Below are 20,149 nucleotides of genomic sequence, written 5' to 3' on the forward strand. Positions count from 1 at the left end.
ATGGGTATGACACTCAAGATTTGTACCATCAGCTTAAGTGTTAGATCCAACTAAATTACTTATATATTTGATCTTCTGAAGGGTCTTTCTGTGTGTGTGTGTGTGTGTGTGTGTGTATGTGTGTGTTTCCTGCTAACCTCTCCAGCTCAGTGCACCAAAGTATGTCCTCTTTCCCGTTCATCAGCACAGGGAAGTGTTGATCCTTCCCTTGTTTGATGGAGTTGGAGCGGGTAGTGATGGTGCGCACCTTCCCAAACTATGAAACAACAAAAACATGGTCAAATAAGAGACCAAGTAGCACATTATAAAAGTGTAAACTGTGAAGAGTGACTTTGTTCAGTATTCTGTAGACGTATCAAACCTTTGCAACTCTGCCGTGATCCAGACAGTCCTGCAGCTCCAGCTTGTCCATCCCAGAGGCACACAGACGCCTGAAACGTAGAGGTATAATCACACACATATATATATTGTATATATCATAAGCAAAACATCTCTGTGTAGATTACAGTAACACTTTTAGGATTACAGTAGATACCGTGGTGTAACATGTAGGGCCGCAACTTATTAATTAACTGATTAATTGTTTGGTCTGAAAAATACAATTTCAGAAAAAATGTCCATCCCAGTTTCTCAAAGGTCATGTCTTAAAGGTCATGTTTTGTCAGTCCAAAACCCAAAAATATTAAATGAAATATGATATAATGGAGTTTCTGTCATTTTTGTATGGAAGATTACTTTAACTGTCATTATTTTTTGGTCAATTTCACGAATCGATAAGTTGAATATTCGTTGCAGCTCTGGCAACATATTAATCACAACTAAAAACGTACCAATGTCTTTTCTTTGAGAAGTTGGACCTCAAAGTGTTTCTGATGATGACGAGTTGTTTTTCCTACCTGTTCATGCCCGGCAGGTTTCCCCAGAAGTATCGGGCCCGGTGAGCAGCAGAGACCTCAATAGCATCGATCATCACAGGGTTACACTGCAAAAAAAAAAACACACACCAAAACACACATTGATTACTCAATCAAACTCATGGTAATAAAGCAGCGCAGCACTGCTGGATTAGCTCCGCTGCTATTTAAAAATAAACTTAAATAGCTATCTTGCTTGTTTCAAAAGTGACATATTATCTTTTTAAATAAATACCTTGTGGTGTTTCAAATGTATTTGTAAAAGTGAATACATTTAAATAATGATTCAAAGAAACTTTAAACAGACTTTTAAGTGTTACATTTGAGAATGGAGTTTGGTGTGATGTTTTGTTACCTTGTCCTATATTTCTTTAAATAGGGAAATTAGTCTGGTAGTCTGTTCAGTAACTTGCAAAATAGTCTTAAAAATAAGCATGAAAAGAATAGTGATAACATCGTGTTCCTGCCTAAAAAGAATTATGATATGATATTTCTTTGTCATGTCCCCCACCTCAGGGTTAGGTCTAACATTAGGCTTCAGGTCGAGGTCTTGAACTACTTCTTTCGCTACACATGAACAAAATTTAATAATTATCCGTCGTTGTTGGACGTCTTTGGTTTATGTTTTTGATATTTTGCAGCTGTTTACACTCTACAGTCCATATAACTCACCTCTAGGAATCGTGAGATGTCCCTCCTGTCATTGACGCCCATGGCGACCACGTTCTCGAACATCCAGAAGAACGGCCTGTCCTCTCCTTCTTTGGGTTTGGCCTCGCTCAGCAGACGGTAAAACTCGAAGAACAGCCTCCCTGTGCCTTCTGTAGAAACAAAGCACCGTCAGTACAGACTGACCTTCTCCTTAATGAGATTTAGGGATATAGGCCCCTCCCAGTGGCCACTCCAGATAATATTTTAAAGATGAAACACTCAGTATATTTGAGGTTGGCCATTTTTTGGGGGGGTATCAGAAACAGCCTTTTGTCAATTAATAAAAACTAAAGGCATTCAGCTAAACTCATACAAATTTAAATTAAATGACTAACAGAGATTAACCACCACAGCCATTTACTGCTCAAATTCTTGTTAACATTGGTGCAAAACAAATTTTACTGAAAGAAATTCTCCGACGTGACTTCCTCTGGCAGGTACCTACCGTAGAGCCCTTTCCTGGCAGGATTGACGATTGACAGGTCGTTGCAGGGACTTCCTCCTATCACCAGGTCAAATGGACCCCAGTCGAGAAGCTGAGAGAGACAACAGCACCACCGAGTGTTAGACTGAGGAAGTGGCAGCTACTGCATGAATAAAACAACAAAACATCAACGGAACAAAAATAGAACTCACTCAGTAAAATATCCCCAATTTTTCATGCATTTTCAGCAACTAATACTTAACACTCAAACCACTTTTTTCAGCTGAAATATAATGTATATGGGTATTGAGAGAGTTGTTGATGGATTCAGGATTCTGGTCCAAATCTTGATATTTTAGTGCAAATAATTTGAATTCTACATATTGTGTTATAAACACACCAACCCGGACTCTTCAGACTGCAGAAGGAGGAGTATTAGTGAAGAGCAGCTGTTACCCTTTCAACTAGGGTTTCAATCTCTAGTGCTAATGCTAATAGATAGCATATATATTCATCATAATTAAATATCGCAATCATTTGCTTTTGTCCCACTGTTACTACCACATCTGCCGTTATCAAAACAGGAAGGAAGTATTAATATTTTAACTTTTATGCGCCTATAAAAACTGCTAGAGAAACACAAAGTGCAGCACAAGAGAGTGCAAGCCAGGCCACCACATGAAATACGTATCATCCTATAAGTACCATAGGCAAACCATGGGTTTGCTGGCATTGCGTTTCTAATGACGCGTCTCGGTGATGTTTTAAACAACATTTGTTGGGGGGAGCTTTAAACTGCCACTAAGTAGATACAATTGATCATTTTCAACAGGTATGTTCCAGGTATGTTCCTGACACTTGAAACTATTTCTTTCTTACGTTTTTCTTGGTGATGTTCCTGACATCATGGACGTAATGGATCTTTCCTTCATGTCTGACAACACCCACTGAGATGGATTCCTCGCACACTTCTGACGCCACATACTGGTCCACCTTAAAACCCAGGTCCCTTAAAACCAGGTAGCCTGGAAGCACAGACAGTTTGCATGATGACCTGCTGCGTTTTAGGTGAATTAAACATCAAATGGCCAAGACATCAGTGCAAATACATTCATTCGCTGTCTGTCTCTTGTCATCCAAACACTCGTCCTCACCAGTGGCAATGCCGTCAAACAGGGAGAGGACTCTGATTGGTCGTCTCTGCTCTGCAGGGATTGCTGGGAAAATCTTTGGTTTCTCCTGGAAGAGAAAAATGAAGACAAATCGTATTTGAGGCTAATTCTTATCTGGGCAGCTAAATATGTCAAAAGATAATGTTTTCATAAGTTAAGTCATTTTAAATGGCTGTCAATATTACAGGAGTTAAAGATTCTTCAACAGTGACAAATACATTTCACTGCATTACTAAAACATGCTCTTATCTTCATTTCTGATAAGCTGATGATCTGTGTGGTATATTTTCAGGTCTTACACAGTACAGCGAAGACCCCAAGTGTAGTTGTCTTAGATGAAAACCAGATGGGCAGGAGACCAGGGGCAGAAGGGGGGATGTGTAGAATGAGGAGGCCACATACATTCTCTTATGTTCCGCCCAGATGTTGCATGACATGTACCCTATATGAAGATGAAGCGAGAGCCCTAAAGGCAGGACTTTCGGATTCGACTTGAGACCTCCGGACGATCTAGACGTCCGTAATGGCATGTGTTGCTTGTCTGTAATAAACTTTATTATACCAGCAAGAACAGTGTCCACGGAGCATCCTTCCTCATCACTTCAACAGAACTGTCGCATGCAAGATACGACATCTGCTCTGCTGATTCCATTCAAACTTTCTCATTTGCTCTTTGATACACTTTTCTACAAATGTTGAACTTTGAAACTCATAGATTAGTTTTTTTGCAGGGTCGTTGGACTGCATTGCACATTAGGTTGTTCAATTGTTTGTATTTAGCTGACTTCCTGTTCGCTGCTGATCTAATCTGATCACGCTTGTCCTTGCAGGTCTGGCTACTGAATTTCACTTCAGTTAATTTCAGTTTGCGGTATTTCAGAAATGTGGCGAGAAGAAGAGATGAAACATAAGAGAAGACAAACATAGAGCAGTGAGTTTCGACCTTTTTGGTTTGTGACACTTTTTAAACGGAAGTAATACCTTCTACTCTCACATAAGTCTTTTTACATTGTTTTATCTGGATAATCTTTAGCGATCCGAAGAGGTAAAACCTTGCAGTATTTCATAGTAAAAAGCAGAGACTTGAAAAAAGGCAGAAAATATAGAAAAATCTTGTTCATCATTTTGCTACCCCACAGATTCATCTTGGTTGGGAAACACTGATATTAAGTACACGCAGAAATATTTACAGACAAAGAAAAATATACATTTGTTCACAAAAATTAAACTTTTGTCAAACATCTGTGAAAAAAACTACAAAGTCACTCACAAACTCCTGTCCACTGTCGCTGGTGAAGAAAACCTGCAGCTTGATGCTCCAGTCGTGCCGTCGCTTCAGGACGCCGTACTGCAGCAGCGGCTGGCACATGTAGCATCGCCACGGGTCCAGATAGCGAGCGCTGTTAGACGCTCCGGGATCCACCAGGATGTCCAGACAGTCCACACAGAAACACCTGGAAGGAAGAGAGGAGACGAGGTGAACGGACAGATAGACACATTGGTGGGGAAGTTAGTAGGTCATGCATTGTGTGTACTGTTACTTTGTGTGTGTGTGTGTGTGTTTGTGTGTCGGACCTGCAGCAGTTGGCGTTGCCGCAGAGCAAGACCTCTCGACCTCCGCAGCAAACGGTGCAGTAGGACTGGTAACCGTCATCGTCATACATGTAGGACATCTCCAGGTACACGTCCTGAACACACACACACACACACACAGAAAAAAAATCACAAAAATACATCTGGCTTTAGTTACACTGACATTGCAGCACATCTGCAACAATTTCAAGAAAATCATCTTCAAACATGCACTCCGTTGCCAATTTATTAAGTATATTTTAAAATAATGCAGTCTAATACAACATTCCTGTAATAGAGCCTCCCTTCACGAAGGTTATAATGTGCAGTTTGTGTTGGGTGGATTCAGCTGCAGGATCATTTTGGAGGCTTCGGTTTGTGGATCTCAGGGGAGCTTTTTAACATGTTCGAGTGCAACTACTGCATGCTCAATTATCTCAAGCTTCAAATAAGTATTTTAGGACATCTTGACTACTTATAGCGAGACACCTTAAAGATGGCTCTATTTCATTTACAGTCGGTGTCCCAGTGCCAGAGCCATGGGACTGGAGCACTCAAATGAAATGCAGCCAGTCATCATTTTTACTGGTATGACAAGTCAACATGTGTGCCATGGAGAAAGTCTATTGACAAGGACCCCTGAATGCAACACAAACATGACCAACATGGCTGAGCAGAAAGCGCCTCCTTCAGGAACCCATGAAAACGTCACGCTGACTAATTCAATGGGTTAAGCTACTGATTGTGGAAAATAGTAAATTGTGTTGTTGCTCTACCTTGCATGTTTGGCACAGGCCTCCTTCAAACAGTGGGTGGAAGGTTGCTGCTCTCATCTTTCCACAAGAGAGACAGAAATCTGTAAAAAATTAAACAACACGGTTAATAATTCACAAATGAATACACACAGAAACACACAATGTGAAAGTTTGAGTCTCTACCTTCTATACTTCTTTTATTCTTCAGAACTTCATTCACCATTTGTTCTGAGAGGAAAAGAAGGACAATGTTATAAAGTAACACATTTTCATTTAGGGATGTCTCAAACACGTGTACTATCCTGCCAGGGACAATGGGACTCTTTTAGTCTTAAGCCCTTTATTAGCTTCACATTTTCCTGCACAATTTGTAACGCAGGTTTTTTTTTTCAATGTGCAGCCAATCTCTAATAAATACCCTACTCTACACGACAGTACACTCAGCCAAATAAAACTGATGCAAAAATAATAACGCAAGAAACATAAGCTAATCTGGACCACAAAAAAAATACCAAACGTCGCATTTCATTTCCCTTTTAAACCTTTAACAGACAAAAAGCAGGGAAACTAAAAAGTTCAAGCTCCAAACAATGAAATGTACCTCTGCTGTAGGACTCCTCGGGGGCGGCCTTGTTCTTACAGAGGCTGACTCTGGGCCGCTTGGCACTGGGGAAATATTCTGGCAGGGAAACATCGAGGACCTGGTGGTCCAGAGAGTTACTGTCTGCAGGGAGACACAAGAACAGTCAGACTTTACTATAATTTCCTCACTGAATGGCACATTTGGAGGCACTTTGTTTTGTGATGAACAGTATGCGACTGGTCTGGTGCTGCTGCCTTGCTCACCGGCAGTGTGTGTAGGTTTGAGCCCCTCCTCTCCTTTGGGCAGGAAGCCGCCGTTGGCCCACTCCAGCATGGGTATGACCTGGTCATCTAGAATGTCCGACTCGCAGGGAGGAAACTTCTTCTCCGCCCGGACACTGGACATCTGTGATAAAGAGATAAAAACTGTTTAAAGATATATATTTAAAGATATTTAAAAGCATCAAACATAAGGCTTTGCTCTCGGCTTCCCGGCTCATTTAAAAAAAGAAAGAGACAGATTGTGCGAGTGAGCTGAGAGGGCAGGCAGTGTAAAAGAGAGAGAGAGACAACCCGGCAGGCCTCTCTCATTACAGTCTTTTTTATGGACAGGACCAGACAGTGATAGTGAGGAGGAATCCCTTTCAGACATGCATCCGTTTGTTTTACTTGGTATCTGATGCACACACCATATACATATAAACTAGTGCTGGGCAACGATTAAAATATTTAATCGCGATTAATCGCATTGTTATGGCAAAGTTTAATAATGAATTCAAAAGTAGTGTATTGCGCACTTTTATTTTAAAAGTACTGCTATATGAACAAAAGGGTAATAACATTTGGTTCACGAGATGCAGGTAGCATGTTTTATACTTAATGTGAATATAATTCATACATTGTTGGCATCTTATTCTGAAAATCGGATGTTCGTCTGAAGAAACCGGATGTTGTCTCACGTTAATCTTTCCGCTAACTTTCAAAGTCCTTCGCTCGCTCCCGATCTGTGCCGTTTAAATGCGTTTACCGTGAATTTCAGCATATAGGTGCACTACAATTACTGACTATAGGATGTTTGCTGGCTTTTATCCCACTGTTCTTGTCATCCTCTTGTTGTTATGTATATGTATTGTCTCTTGTCTTTCAATAAAAATAAAAAAATTATAATAAATTAAAAAAATGCGCTAACACGCGATTAAATAATTGTCGGCGTTAATTAAGAATGCGTTAACGTGAAATTAACGCGTTAACTTGCCCAGCACTAATATAAACACACACACACACACATACGGTGCTGTCTAAACATGCATAAATGCACTTCCAGTGAACCGGCGTTCTCGCCAGGGAAACCACACCAGTGCGTTTTTACAGCAGACCTCAGATCTGAAATATTGTCAGCCACTGACACCTCCCCCGACACACACACAAACACACTCCTACACACAGCCAATGTAATTGGAGACACCTGCACCGAAGAAGAAGAAGAAGAAGAAGAAGAAGAAGAAGAAGAAGAAGAGGAAGACGGCAGATTAACTCTGCCCAGCAACTAAGAACAAAGGTGGTTCATTTCCAAAAGTGGCACCTAATCCACATCTACGCTTACCTCCAGTGCTTGGAAGATAGCTCTGCGGTAGGAGGCCAGTTTGGTGTAGGAGGCCTGGCTGAAGAACTTGGGGAAGGCAGTGATGGAGTCCAGTTTGTCTGCTGAAACCTAGAGGGGAAGAAAACGTGGCATCAAACAAAGTACGACGTGTGCAACTATTATATGATTTCCCTCCCCCCCTTCCTCCTTCAGTCTGTCTGATTTGCTTCTTCCCTCCTCACCTCAGAGAACTTTCCATCTCCAAACCACTGCAGCCACCTCATGCCGTTGCTGGCCTGCCGTTTGCCAGTGGCGCGCCACGTCACCACGATGCCGGGCCACCAGGAAAAGCCCTTGATCTTTCCCCACACCAGCTGGCCAATGCCAAAACCCTTGTTGTCCTGGATGGAGGAGGCAGAGTGTACATGAATAAGGTTAGCATCTTGTACTTTGTACCACTTTACTGATGGAAAAATTGGGTGGCAGAAGAGAGGAAGAATGAAGATAATGGAAAGAGAGTTAGACTGATGGTTTGACAAAAAGCTGTAGAGATATATGTATATATGTAAAGCTGAAAATCTCCCTGCACATTTTAGTTTGCCAATTCCTAAAACCTTTATGGTCTTGGACGAAGACGTAGAAAGGGAAAACTAAAGAAAGAGGAAATAAGCGTTCATATTTTGGGAGAAACATCTCAACTTTCTCCTAAAACTATAACTAAAACTCTGTGCATAGAGTAGAAGATAGAGAAGAACGTATTGCTTCTTCAAGACTAGTTTAACAGTGTTAAAGATAAAAGATAAAAGCAAAGGATGAAAGGTGTCAGGAAGAGAACAGAGTAATAAACACAAATTGTGCAAAAAACTTTTGTTTCCTCGGGGAAAGGATGAGAAAATAAAATCCTCTTCTTCCCTGTACCAGATTACAAAACCAAATGTTTTGTTGGAGAGAGGACAGAGAATGTAGAGGAGAAGGTTTAGCTGACATTTGAGTAAAGAAACAAATCGTTTACCCTGTTTTTAATTAAAAAAGGTAGTGTCCTTTAAGTATGACAGTATTAAAACAGAGATTGCCCTGCACGGATCAATAAAACGGACATTTTTTAAGATGAAATGTCCATATCTTTAAAGCATCACAACATAAACTGAATCGTGTTTGTCCACCTTGACATCACTCTACACCTGTATGAAAACACATTGCAGCCTGATTTCCTCATTTGCTCAGGAATGTTTCCTTTATTTCTGCTGTTAGCTTTGCAATTTAAAGAAGACATCAAACATCCCTGATAAAACCATAATTGACCCATTTTTCTTTCTTTCTTTTGCAAATTATGTGTGCTAGTTTTTGAGCAGGTGTGAATTCTATGCTTGCAAACAAATCCCAGTTGAGCCCAGGCTATGTGATCCTTCAGTCCGCCTTGAGAGAGAAAACCCATCAGGCTTTGAAAGGATGATACGCTCCACTGACTTCAGCCTGGGTCGAGTGAAAACACACACGGCAACACAATGAGACGCATCAGCATGCACAAAAAAAGCAAGTGTACTGTGAGATTCTGTGCACACAGACCTGAGACATGCAGATCTTTATAAGCATGCACCACACACACACACACACACATAGGCCCTGCTGTGCAGACTGGTGGTCGTCACGACTTGAATTGAACTATTGATACAGAGCAAACACAGTGAGTGTGTGTGTGCGTGTGTTTGTGGCCACCTGCACTAACACAAGGCCAGGTGGGGGAGGTTCTGTGGTCTATGAAGGGAGTACCCTCCTCCTCTTTCTATCACTGCCAAACCTTCACTTCCCCTTTTTGAAATAAGCTGCCTCTCCTGCATCGACACAGCTGTCTCTCTCTTTTTCGTTCCCTTTGCACGTCCTCAACCCTTTTCCAAGATTTCTTTAAGGGTCAGGGTGTGCGATAGGACAATTTTGGTTTGTAAATACTTAAAATGCCTCTGCAATCTGCCTTTAAAGAGAGATCGTTAGTATCGTGCTATGTATCGCTTCTATGGCTCCGGTGTTTCGCCTGCGAACAGCGGAGCAACACCGCTGCAAAATGGTAACATATGAACATATAAAAAAAATCCCCCCAAACGCAATAAACTTGCTATCGCTACATTAAGCTGCCAGAGTCGGGGACAAGCGAGGATGATAGATCAGACACCCCAAGACATTGCCACCGTTTAGGTTAATGGAGCGGAAGACAGAGGTGAAGTGAAGATAGCGTTGTCGGTACCGGTTACCCACAAACGTCACGCTAACATGCTGACGGAATCAGTGTTTTTGTGTTTTTAGCTGAGCTGGACCAGAGAATAATCAGTTAAAACAGATCAGTGGTGCTGTTTTGCCCTCTCCGTGATGTTCGCTGGTAGGGATGTAATGCAGCCTTTTCATGTAGATGAGCACTGCAACGGACTCTGTTTAAAAAATAGCATTTTAAATGCCACATTGTTTGTCAACAACCAGTCATGTGATAAATCAGGAGGAATGTGGCCTTGTGGGCTCTGATTAATTTAGCATGCAGTTAACACAACAGTCATAATGTTGTTTTAATGAAAACTCAACTCCTGACATTTTCTCCTGGCTTTCTTCCCCGCTGTTTCAGAAGGAGGAAATATCATAAGTAACAGCGAACCTGCTTTAAAAGTAACATATTTTCTTTTTAAATAAATGCTGTGTGGCGGATCTAATTTATGCAGATTTGGAAAAAGAACTGATAAATATTTAAATAGGCTTTAAATAATTACATTGGGGAATGTAATTTGGTTTGGTGTTTTGTTACCTTGTAGGGCTATATTTTTTTTTAAATAGGGAAATTTGTTTGGTTGTAATGTTCGGTAACTTGAAAAGCAGTGTTAAAAACCAACATGAATATCAACTGTGATAATGTCGTTGATTGTGATCCTGTCACTGAATCTTTCAACATTTTAAATGAATGCCACAATGATACAAAAACACAACAAACTAAAAAAGTCCCACATATGCGAGTCCAGATTAAACAATCAGAATATTATGTTCAGCATCTGCAGACATACTGTTTTTGTTTCTTTTTCATTCATCTCCCAACTTCCATCAACCTGCCCCCATGAGTGGATGGCGGTCTAGTCTCTAGTCCTGATATGTGATTCACACCCCTCCATCCTTCCTCCTCCAAACACACATCTTACATTGTACTCCGGCTGGATCTCAGAGCTGGATGAGGTGCTGATACTCTGGGCCGAGTCCTTGGAGTCTTGTTCCATCAGCTCGGGACGGGGAGCCTCTGGGACTCCGCCGGACAGAACCGCAGCCACCCGAGGACCACCGCGACCAGCACACTGATGGAGAGAGACAGGGGTGAAGATAAAGATGGAGGTTTATTAGACTCAAAGGAATATTTGTGTGGGAAGCAAAAGAGAGAGAAAGAAGCTTAATTGTTTAACAGTCGATGAAGGGACAAAAAACACTATTTAGCATTTATTTTGCAGAATCTTTTGGAAAATTGCTTTCGGTTTTCACGGCAATTGGATGGACACCAGAGAGGTAAACAAGAAAGAATAAATGAATCCTTCTTATTCTCTGACGTTTTCAACAGGTTAAACCTGCATCAAAATGTGTTTGTTTTACGACCACATTGTCATAAATGTGGACATCATTTCTCTTACCCACAGGCTTTTTATGGAAACGTCAGGATGTTGGGGAGTAAAAAAAATGCTGAACTGACTGAACTGTTCCACTGCGTTACAAAACTGTATTTGTAAATGGAAAATATCATGTGGTTTAACATGGGGTAAGAAAAACCAGTGATGTGTGTGTGTGTTTACCAGTAACATGCTGTGATCCGGTTTGCGGTTCTGTCTGCGAGGTTTGTTGTGTGTGCGCGGTATCAGACCGGCCTGAAAGATGGTTCTGGGTCGAGGCGTCTGTCTCAAACCCAGCTGAGACGCTCCTGAAGTTTTGTCCTGTAAACAAACACACATAAACACACACTCAGAGGATTGAATTTCACGTCTTCCAAAAGAAGCTTCAATAAATTAAAGTTTGCACGCCTGTGGTCATACCTCGCTGTCGGAGTCCCAGGTAGTTTCCTCCTCCTCAGACTTCTTCCTGCTCCTCTTCCTACTTCCCCCTGAACCTTGGTTACCATCTGAGAGGAGAAACAGCAGGCGATCAACAGAAGGCTCGACAGATGGCTCGAAAAGTAACTCAATATGTTCAAGAGATAATGTGCAAGTAGCAGGACAGTCACTTCTCCAGAAATACATTTCTAGTGGAGGAATATGAAATTCCTTTATAATAAAAGTGAACTTTAATAATGTTTATATTGTCTTTTCCATTAAACCTCTAAATCTACAGTTCATATCAGTTCCTTTCTCGTAAATTACAGGAAACTATTGGACCTTTAAAATATTAAAGTTTTACCAACTATAGATTAAAGGATTTCAAATACAATGTGCTGTGATACAGAAACAACATAAAACACGTGTCACTGTCGTGTATGTGTGTGTGTGTGTGTGTGTGTGTGTGTTACCTTGAGGTGAGGCGGCGTCTCCGTTCTGCTTGGGGCTGAAGGGGGAGGGCGGTTCAGCCGCGGTCAGAGGGCTGTTCTCATTGGTCAGCTCCACGCCACTGTCGTTCTCTGATAGGCCTTTAGCGGGAGGCTTGTCTCCGTTCACCGGCGCCTGAGGATAGAGACAGAGGGAAGGTGACTCATAGACTTTAACCTGATCGACTTTTACTGAAAAGATGCTCAGATTATTAGATTTATTGATTCACTGATTGAAGTGAGGAAGAGAAAGACACTAAAGTTAGGCAAAGATGTGAAGAGTGAAAACAATATGTGGAGAAAAGTGATGAGAGGAGGAGAATAACTACTACTCCCAGGGTGCATTTCAGAGAGAAACATCCAAATTACATGCTTTAAGTTTTGTTTCAAAGACTATGCTGTTGGGAAAACATCATTTTTAAATATACATCTTAAATGATCTTCTGGATTCTGGGTTAATTTTGGATTAATGATCCATCTGATGCATCTAATTAACAGGTACGCTTGTCGAGTATTTTAATATTTAAACTGACGAAAAAAATATGATTTCTCAGGGAACACAGCTGAAATTAAAGCTGGAGCGAATGCCATTTTTTCTTTTTCTTTTTTACATTTAAAGCTTCAATTGATTTTTCTGTCTGTCGTCATGTTTTGTCGTCGTCATTCAATTTTTGTTTTGTTTTTTTAAACTTGATTTCACTCCCACGATACTTTGCCTCGTGGTAACCAGACTGCTTTGCGACTGGCCACCTGAAGCTGGAGCTCCGTGCACATTGAAATCATGACGGGGAAAAGGAAAATTACTTTCTCTCAATGACAAACTAATGCGCAGTGGGAAAGCACCTGTGGTTGAAGCCACCCTTGTCAAGTAGATTGAAACTTCCTGGTCACAGAATGAAACTCTGCCAATCCTCAACTGGCCGTTCACCTGCATGTACCGCCGGCACTGCAGTGACACAGAGCCAGCCAAAAAACGGCAAAGCCTCATGCCTCATGCGAGCCCTTAGAAAAGACAAAGGAATTGGCAGCAAGCCTGTAAAAAGGGAAGCTTTGTATTTCATAACTGTCAATTAGATGGTTATGATAATCATCAGCTTATTGTGATCAATTTGACCCAGACAAACGTGATCACTAGCAGTAATTTCCACTGTATTTTGTATTTCATATGAAGCCTTCTATAAGTACTCACTACTATATAGAAGCTAACGAAGAATAAAGAAAGACTCAGAAACAAACAGAGAGTGTTGCCTGTGACAACAGACCTCCGCATAGCCTTCACCTGCCAACCCACCCACAGCTGAGGATGATGATGACAGTATGTTTAATGTGCTGGCTGACATCGACAAAGACTGGCAGGATGCAATACGTCCACAACACATACAAGTCGAGTCATAGCTCGGGGTGCTGAACGTCCCAGATCTTCTAATCCTCGAAGCACAATGGACGGTCCCTTTGCCAGACACTTTTGATGGCTTTCCACCTGGGTCACTTGTTTCTAAAAACCTCTTTAGGAGCATTCCCACTAGCCACGTTACCGGCTTATTGTACCAGCTTGTATTGTTTATTGTCTGCTGTTTATGACCAGTAATATTCACTAATATTTTAAGGTTTTTGCACATGAAATGACACAAAACATTTTGTTCAAGCTACGTCTTGCAAGGAATATCACAAGCACTGAAATGCTTTTTTTGTTGTGAAAACCAAACACTACCGCTGCAATGGAGCCAATATATTTTGACAATTGAGATGTCAGAGACTGTCAGGCGTGCCCGCATGTAAACCCGAGGTTATCCGTCTGACTCAACACAAACAACATTATCCGTAGAAGAATAACACAGAGGATTATGAATCTGTGAGAGGCATTAACTACCAGTGACAGTGAGCCATTACTTTAGAGAGAGAGATCAGCACAGGTGGCCTGAAAGTGAGCAGAAAAGCGTTTTTTTCTCTGCATCACTTCATCTCTCACCTCGACAGCGGTGAAGGAGTGAACCTTCGAGGCGCATATCCGTGGCAGCCTTGTTTGGACTTGTGCTTGATACACTTAAAAGTACCGACTTTGCCCACTCAGATTAGAGGAGGGCGGAGGATAAAAGATGTACAGATACTGATGTATTAAGGTAACAGCTGGGAAGATTTAGACACACGTGTCTCTAAATATGTGTATGTGTTCGCTTATGTATGTATGTGTGTGTGTGTGTGTGTGTGTGTGTGTGTGTGTGTGTGTGTGTGTGTGAAAGAGAAAACTAGGGATGCACAGCACTAGTAACAAAACATTGGGTTATAAGAATTAATAAGAATAAATTATGGAAACTATTGTTAACCCTCCGGACCCCAAAACAAATGTAAAATAAATCATCAAAGTAATTAATCTTGCTTTTCTTCTTTTCTTATGTTTTATGCCATAACTGTGTTATACTGCACAAAAGACATGTTTGAGTTCTGTCTCCTTCTAGCCATGAACGTGCTGTTTCCGTAGAGTGTGCATTGCTACTTTTTAGTAAGTTGAATCACTGGGGTGTTCATAATCGCTGCCTGTACGCTTTGACACAAAACATTTCTTCACCATGAAAAGAATAAGAACAAGTGACAGCTCTGAGCTAAATGTTAAACATTCTTTATGGAAAGGTCTGACAATTTAGGTAAAAGATTATTCTTTTTATCTCACAGAAATCAGGTAAAATTAAACCATTCACGAGCCATTTGGCCGCTGCAAACGAGTACATTTTGTGGTTGGTCACATTAAACTCTTGGTCACAGTTGTAACTGTAAACTGTAAAAACAAAACAAATCAAACAGGACTTTAGTTTTATACACAATGAGTCTTTAATTTACAAAATACTGTTGATTTAGTGCAAAAGAGACAAAGATGGAACAACGCAGAGAGAGAGAGAGGAGGAGGAGAGACGGAGCAGCTGTTCAACAAATGGACAAACTGTGAGATCCTGCTGACTTGTTAAGGAAAATTCCCAGCTACGCGTATCTGAGGCTGTTTGTGATCGTTAAACGTTGTAATAGAATGCATGTGGTGTGTGAGAGTGGTTGTGATGCCAAATCTGCCCAATAATAAATGAACCCAGTGAAGCTGTGCGTAAAGTGTGTGCTGCAGATGGTTGAGAGTGAGAACTGCTGGCAGGAATAAGAGGGAGAGAGACTGACAAAATGAAAGAGAGAGGGAAAAGGTCAGCAGGGTCACCAAAAAACCATTCTGAATAATTCTTTAGGGACATGAACATGTACAGAAATCGATGCAGCGCCTTGTTGTAGATACAAGCATTGGTCAAGGAGAAAGTCTGATCTGATGGCTGCTCTAGAGAAAGGTCAGAGAGTCAAAAAAATAATTTGGGATCATCTCCCGAAGACCATAAATACCTCTAGCAATAAATACCCCTGGAATTGTACCTCATATATTACATGCCACAATTGAATTGTATCAAATTCAATTTACTTTGGTACAAAACAGAGAAATGCAGTAAATCCTAACATGTGAAAAGCTGAAATCAGAGGATTTTTGTAGAGGATCAAACTATTGAAATTGACCACTGTATGTGAAAGTGTGTCATCTTGTCATATCTCAGCACTTGAGGATCGACCGCAGAAGAGAGAGGCAAGAGACTTTTCTGGGTTCTGGAGGTGAATGGAGGAGGGGAGTGACCGCCGAGCGAGCAGGAAGACAGTTTGGGAGGAACAAGTGATGAAAGAAGGTAGAGCAGCACTTCGGGCTTAAGAGGGACGGGATAGAAACATTTGTTTGAAGAAGCCATCACATGTTTATACTGCATTGACTACTGTGTAGAGTCGTAGTCTGTCCATCTGCCCAGACAATTGCAGAGTGCAGAGAACAATGCAGAGTGTCCAGGTCTATGGGTTTGAATGGTAAGCAGTGGTTTTCAGGCCAGATGTAGCTCACTATGTTTTGTTTTTTATGTGATTTTCATTTGTAGAAAAAAGAAACAATCCCGGTGAAAATCGGTGAAGTCTGTGTGTTGCTTTCAGCCCATTCATTCACTCAGCTTTTAAAATCTTCACATTTTGCTGTAATTGAGGCAACTTTTCAGTGGATAAAAGTTGGACAAGTGTCACATTTTCCCGCCTGAACATTTGATTTTGATTGGTTGGGTCATTTTCTCTTTGTGACTGTTTCAAATTTCAGACCTTTTGTTCTAAGGCATAGCCCCTTGAAGACATTTAATCCAACCAATGGCAACCCAGTGAAAGAGGCGACTCCTCAGCTGCAGCAGAAAGAAAGCCAAGACACAAAGCCGCAGCGAGAGTGAACCTCCACAGCAAGACTGAGCTCTTCATTGTTGGCTCCAGGTAGAAAAGTGCTTCGAGCGATGTTTTGTCTCACATAATGACTAATAGAGCCAACCAATAAAGGTGTGAGACATTATGTTACAGGCTGCAAGTCTCTGCGAAAACGTTGTTATATAAATTTTCTTTGTTTACAGTGACAGCAGTTGCAGCAGCTAAAGGATGAACACACCTGCTGAAAAGCTATTTGCAGCGATTTTCTGGCTTAATTTGTGTCTTTACGTTTTTACTCGACATATAACTCACCCTCCTCTGAGCACAGACAGACAGACAAGATGACCTGCTTCTGCTTCTATTAAGGAATGTAACCTTCCTCTTTTCAGCACCACATAAATGTATGCTTCCATATTTAGCTGCACTATAAAATGTATATAGAAAAATGATGATGACACATTTGCCAGTAGAGAAACACCGATTGCAATCTTCTTGGCTGATTCCAAAAGTCTGACCTGCCGATTCAGATTTTCTTTTTTCGCCACCATCACGGAACATCCCGAAAAATAATTTCAACCGCCCCAAAGTCAGTGTAAACCGTCAAAAATTGACTTTGTTATTGTCATCTATAGAGGTGCATAAAAACACACAATTCAATGATGAGAAAATAAAAGATTGTAAAACTGTGAATCTTGTTTTGACACAACACGTGTAGCACACACACATTACAGTGGTGTCGATCTTCTCTTCTAACTCTCGGCAAGAAAGCGAATCAAATTGATCCGTTTCTCTCTCAGTCATTTAATGATTAGCAAAGAACTGCAGCAACTATTTCTCACATAAAGTTTTATTTTATTTGCTCCAACCAGACTGAGATTTACTCTTTGCGACAATAGAAAATGTACTTAAAATCAAAAATTGGACCCTCTTGTTCCTTTTCTCTTTCTATATCGTCCCAACTTTCATTCCTCTCTTATTTTCTATTTTCAACTCATTTTGTTTAAATCTTTACTGCCCCCCCCCCCCCCAATCTCTCTCTCTCTCTCTCTCCCTCTCCCCCTCCCCCTCCCTCTCTCTCTCTCCCCCCCTCCCTCTCTCCCTCTCTCTCTGGACTAAACCAGACCAGGTCTGCTTTAGTAAAAGATGAGGGGGGAAAAACTTCTGTAAATACACAGTGAAAAGAAGCAGAGACGGCAGATGTGCAGCTGCAAATTATTGGAGAGTAAAAGCTAAAAAAAGATGACATAAACCTGCTAGGATAAGTTTGTTTCATGACATCTTTCGGTCACAAGTTGTCTCTCCTCTCCTTTCTCTGGGTGAGAGCGTCAGTTACATCAGTGTTGTGTGAAATGGTTAACTGCTCATTCCAAATCCTGTAGTTTAGGACCTGAACAGAAAATGTGATTTGATGTGGGCCAGGCGTCTTTGCGACTATTACCATCATCATTATCCTCCATTAACCTGCCTTCCTTGGTATCCATCACTCCTCCTCCCCTGTGCTGCTAGCAGACATGAACATGCCCAATGACGCATTAAAGTAACACAAGTCACCCTCTTCTCCCCCCTCTGCCTCCCTCTTTTCTCTCTGTTATAGTACAAATAATGTGCGTACAACTATTTCAGTCACCACTACTGTAGTGTCAAGTGTGTGGAACATGTGTCTCATGCATCCTGCACTCTCCATGACTCAGTGTGTGTTTGCTAAAGCATTATATTAAGTCTTGCATTGTGCAGATTTCACCAACCTACGTCAAGCACACATTCCACACCGAACAACAGTCTGCCCCGCGGCGCTCCGGCAACGGCCTGTCAAAACATCTTAGCGAGGCCTAAATGATTAGAAGCGGCACGCGGCTAACACTTGGACAGGACTGCCCCAAAAACTGTCAAGGCTCTGAGAGTGTCATCTTTTGTTGGCAAAGAAAATACAGCTTGTTTTAAGCTTTTTTTTTGTCTGTGAGGCTGTAAACCTCTTCAACGATGCAAGCTTGCAAAATTGACAACAAGTAGAGAGTGGAATGAAGGGCAGCATCTCCCGTCCTCCTCAATACTTTCCAGACAGTTACACAACTCCAAGATGCACAAAATTAACTTTTTTTCTACAGTGAAATTAGTGCAGAAGTTTGTTTTCCTTAAAGGGACAGTTAACCCCAAAATCCGTATTTGTCCTCTTATCTGTGCTATTTATCAATCTAGACTGTTGTGATGTGAGTTTGTGGCTGTAGAAATGTGCCAAAAAATACATTTTAAATACTCAACAGGAGTGTCTCTTTACCACAAATCATGATCATCGTGTTGGAACTACTTTCCTTCTACTGAAAGCGTGCATCTACTCGTGGATGAGATTCCATCTCACAAGTACTACTTGTTAAACATCATTAAAACATTAACGCCGTCCTCCTCGGCTGAGCTGTGACGTTAGCTAGCTAAGTGGTGGTAAGATGAGCGGGCAGTATCGCGTGTAGATGAACGCTTCCTTCCTAGACGCAGGGGAGACACTGGTTTAATAGGAGCGGGCAGGTAAGGGGTGTTTGTTGGTGACAAAGCTGCCTGCATACTCGTCACCTGCCTCTGGATCAGCTAATAGCAAAAAACATATGCAATAGCCAGGTTTCTACCAGTAGAGAGAAGTCACTATGCATATGTTAACACAATATGTAGAATTCATTAGCTTTGCACTTAAATGTAAAGATTAAGACCTGAATCCATCAGCAAGTCACTTGATATCCTTAATCATTGTTTTGGTTTGGGGTTTAGTTACTCTTTTAGGATTTGTCCTCCATGTTGGGTTAAACATGACACGCCTGCTGTCAAGCTGTCTAAACTTGAAATGCCTTCAGTCCTCATATCACACATGTGAAGATGTGCCGCTAAGCCGGTTAACTTAGAGATGGGCAAACAATACACAGAAGAGAGGGATTAAAGTTGTGATGTTAAGAAGAAAAAAAGGACAGATGGAGAGCAAAGAGAGAAGGAAAGAAGGGGAAGGCAGATGGCGGAGAGAAGGAAGTGTCCCTCTCAGACACGGAGTGATATATGAGACTGAAAAAGAGGAACCAGCAGTAACGTACAACAGGAGCCTCATTAAGTGTGTGTGTGTGTGTGTGTCTGTGGTTGTAAGTGTGTGTGCACATACGCATGTGTGTGTGCACGGGTACATATGAAACAGAGAGTAAAAGAGCGTGTACAGATTGTGAAAGTTTCTGTGTTGCTGCCTTCAAATGGAATGTAGCGGCGTTCCGTCGGTGTTGTTCGTTATTAAGCCGCAAATGAGCTGCAGACACAGTGACTGCATTTCCTTACGCGAATGACAGGAGATCGTTTGATTCTTTTCGTTTTGTCTTTATTTTACGCAACAAAGCGTTAACTAAATATACACAAATAATATATACTGTCACACGGTAGAAAAACTATATGCTCCCGTGTCTAATGCAGCTCTTCGGGTTTTGCACCGGCTGCCGTCATGACGTCATTAAATCAGGAAAAAAGGGAGTGTCAATCATTAACATAAATGCTTTTCAATATGTTTTACATATCTTTAGTTCCTGCACAATGAGCATAAATGAGAAATTAAATGGTTAACAAGCCCGAAATTCCAATGAACTAATATATACACTTCTGGCTCTTACATGGAACTTGTGAGCTCGTGTAAACGAACTGA

General features: G+C 41.3%; 1 protein-coding gene across 2 annotated transcripts in view; it reads right to left on the reverse strand.

Annotated features, from left to right (window-relative positions):
- LOC142955453 (DNA (cytosine-5)-methyltransferase 3B-like) overlaps nt 1–20,149 on the reverse strand; it is a 31,825-nt gene that overhangs the window by 3,342 nt on the left and 8,334 nt on the right. For both annotated transcript variants that reach the window (XM_076096981.1, XM_076096972.1), the window contains exons 3-21: nt 12,226–12,376; nt 11,756–11,841; nt 11,519–11,656; nt 10,883–11,032; nt 7,955–8,113; nt 7,734–7,841; nt 6,395–6,536; nt 6,150–6,272; nt 5,732–5,776; nt 5,570–5,649; nt 4,797–4,909; nt 4,492–4,675; nt 3,204–3,288; nt 2,929–3,074; nt 2,071–2,161; nt 1,587–1,735; nt 897–982; nt 362–431; nt 138–256 (exon numbers count right to left, since the gene is read on the reverse strand). In XM_076096981.1, the coding sequence (XP_075953096.1) occupies nt 138–256; nt 362–431; nt 897–982; nt 1,587–1,735; nt 2,071–2,161; nt 2,929–3,074; nt 3,204–3,288; nt 4,492–4,675; nt 4,797–4,909; nt 5,570–5,649; nt 5,732–5,776; nt 6,150–6,272; nt 6,395–6,536; nt 7,734–7,841; nt 7,955–8,113; nt 10,883–11,032; nt 11,519–11,656; nt 11,756–11,841; nt 12,226–12,376 (2,225 nt within the window). The remainder of the gene's footprint in view (nt 1–137; nt 257–361; nt 432–896; nt 983–1,586; nt 1,736–2,070; nt 2,162–2,928; nt 3,075–3,203; nt 3,289–4,491; nt 4,676–4,796; nt 4,910–5,569; nt 5,650–5,731; nt 5,777–6,149; nt 6,273–6,394; nt 6,537–7,733; nt 7,842–7,954; nt 8,114–10,882; nt 11,033–11,518; nt 11,657–11,755; nt 11,842–12,225; nt 12,377–20,149) is intronic.

The sequence above is a fragment of the Anarhichas minor genome, unplaced genomic scaffold (genome assembly GCF_050575085.1).
Source record: "Anarhichas minor isolate MPS153535 unplaced genomic scaffold, ASM5057508v1 ptg000003l, whole genome shotgun sequence".
NCBI classification, from domain to species: Eukaryota; Metazoa; Chordata; class Actinopteri; order Perciformes; family Anarhichadidae; genus Anarhichas; species Anarhichas minor.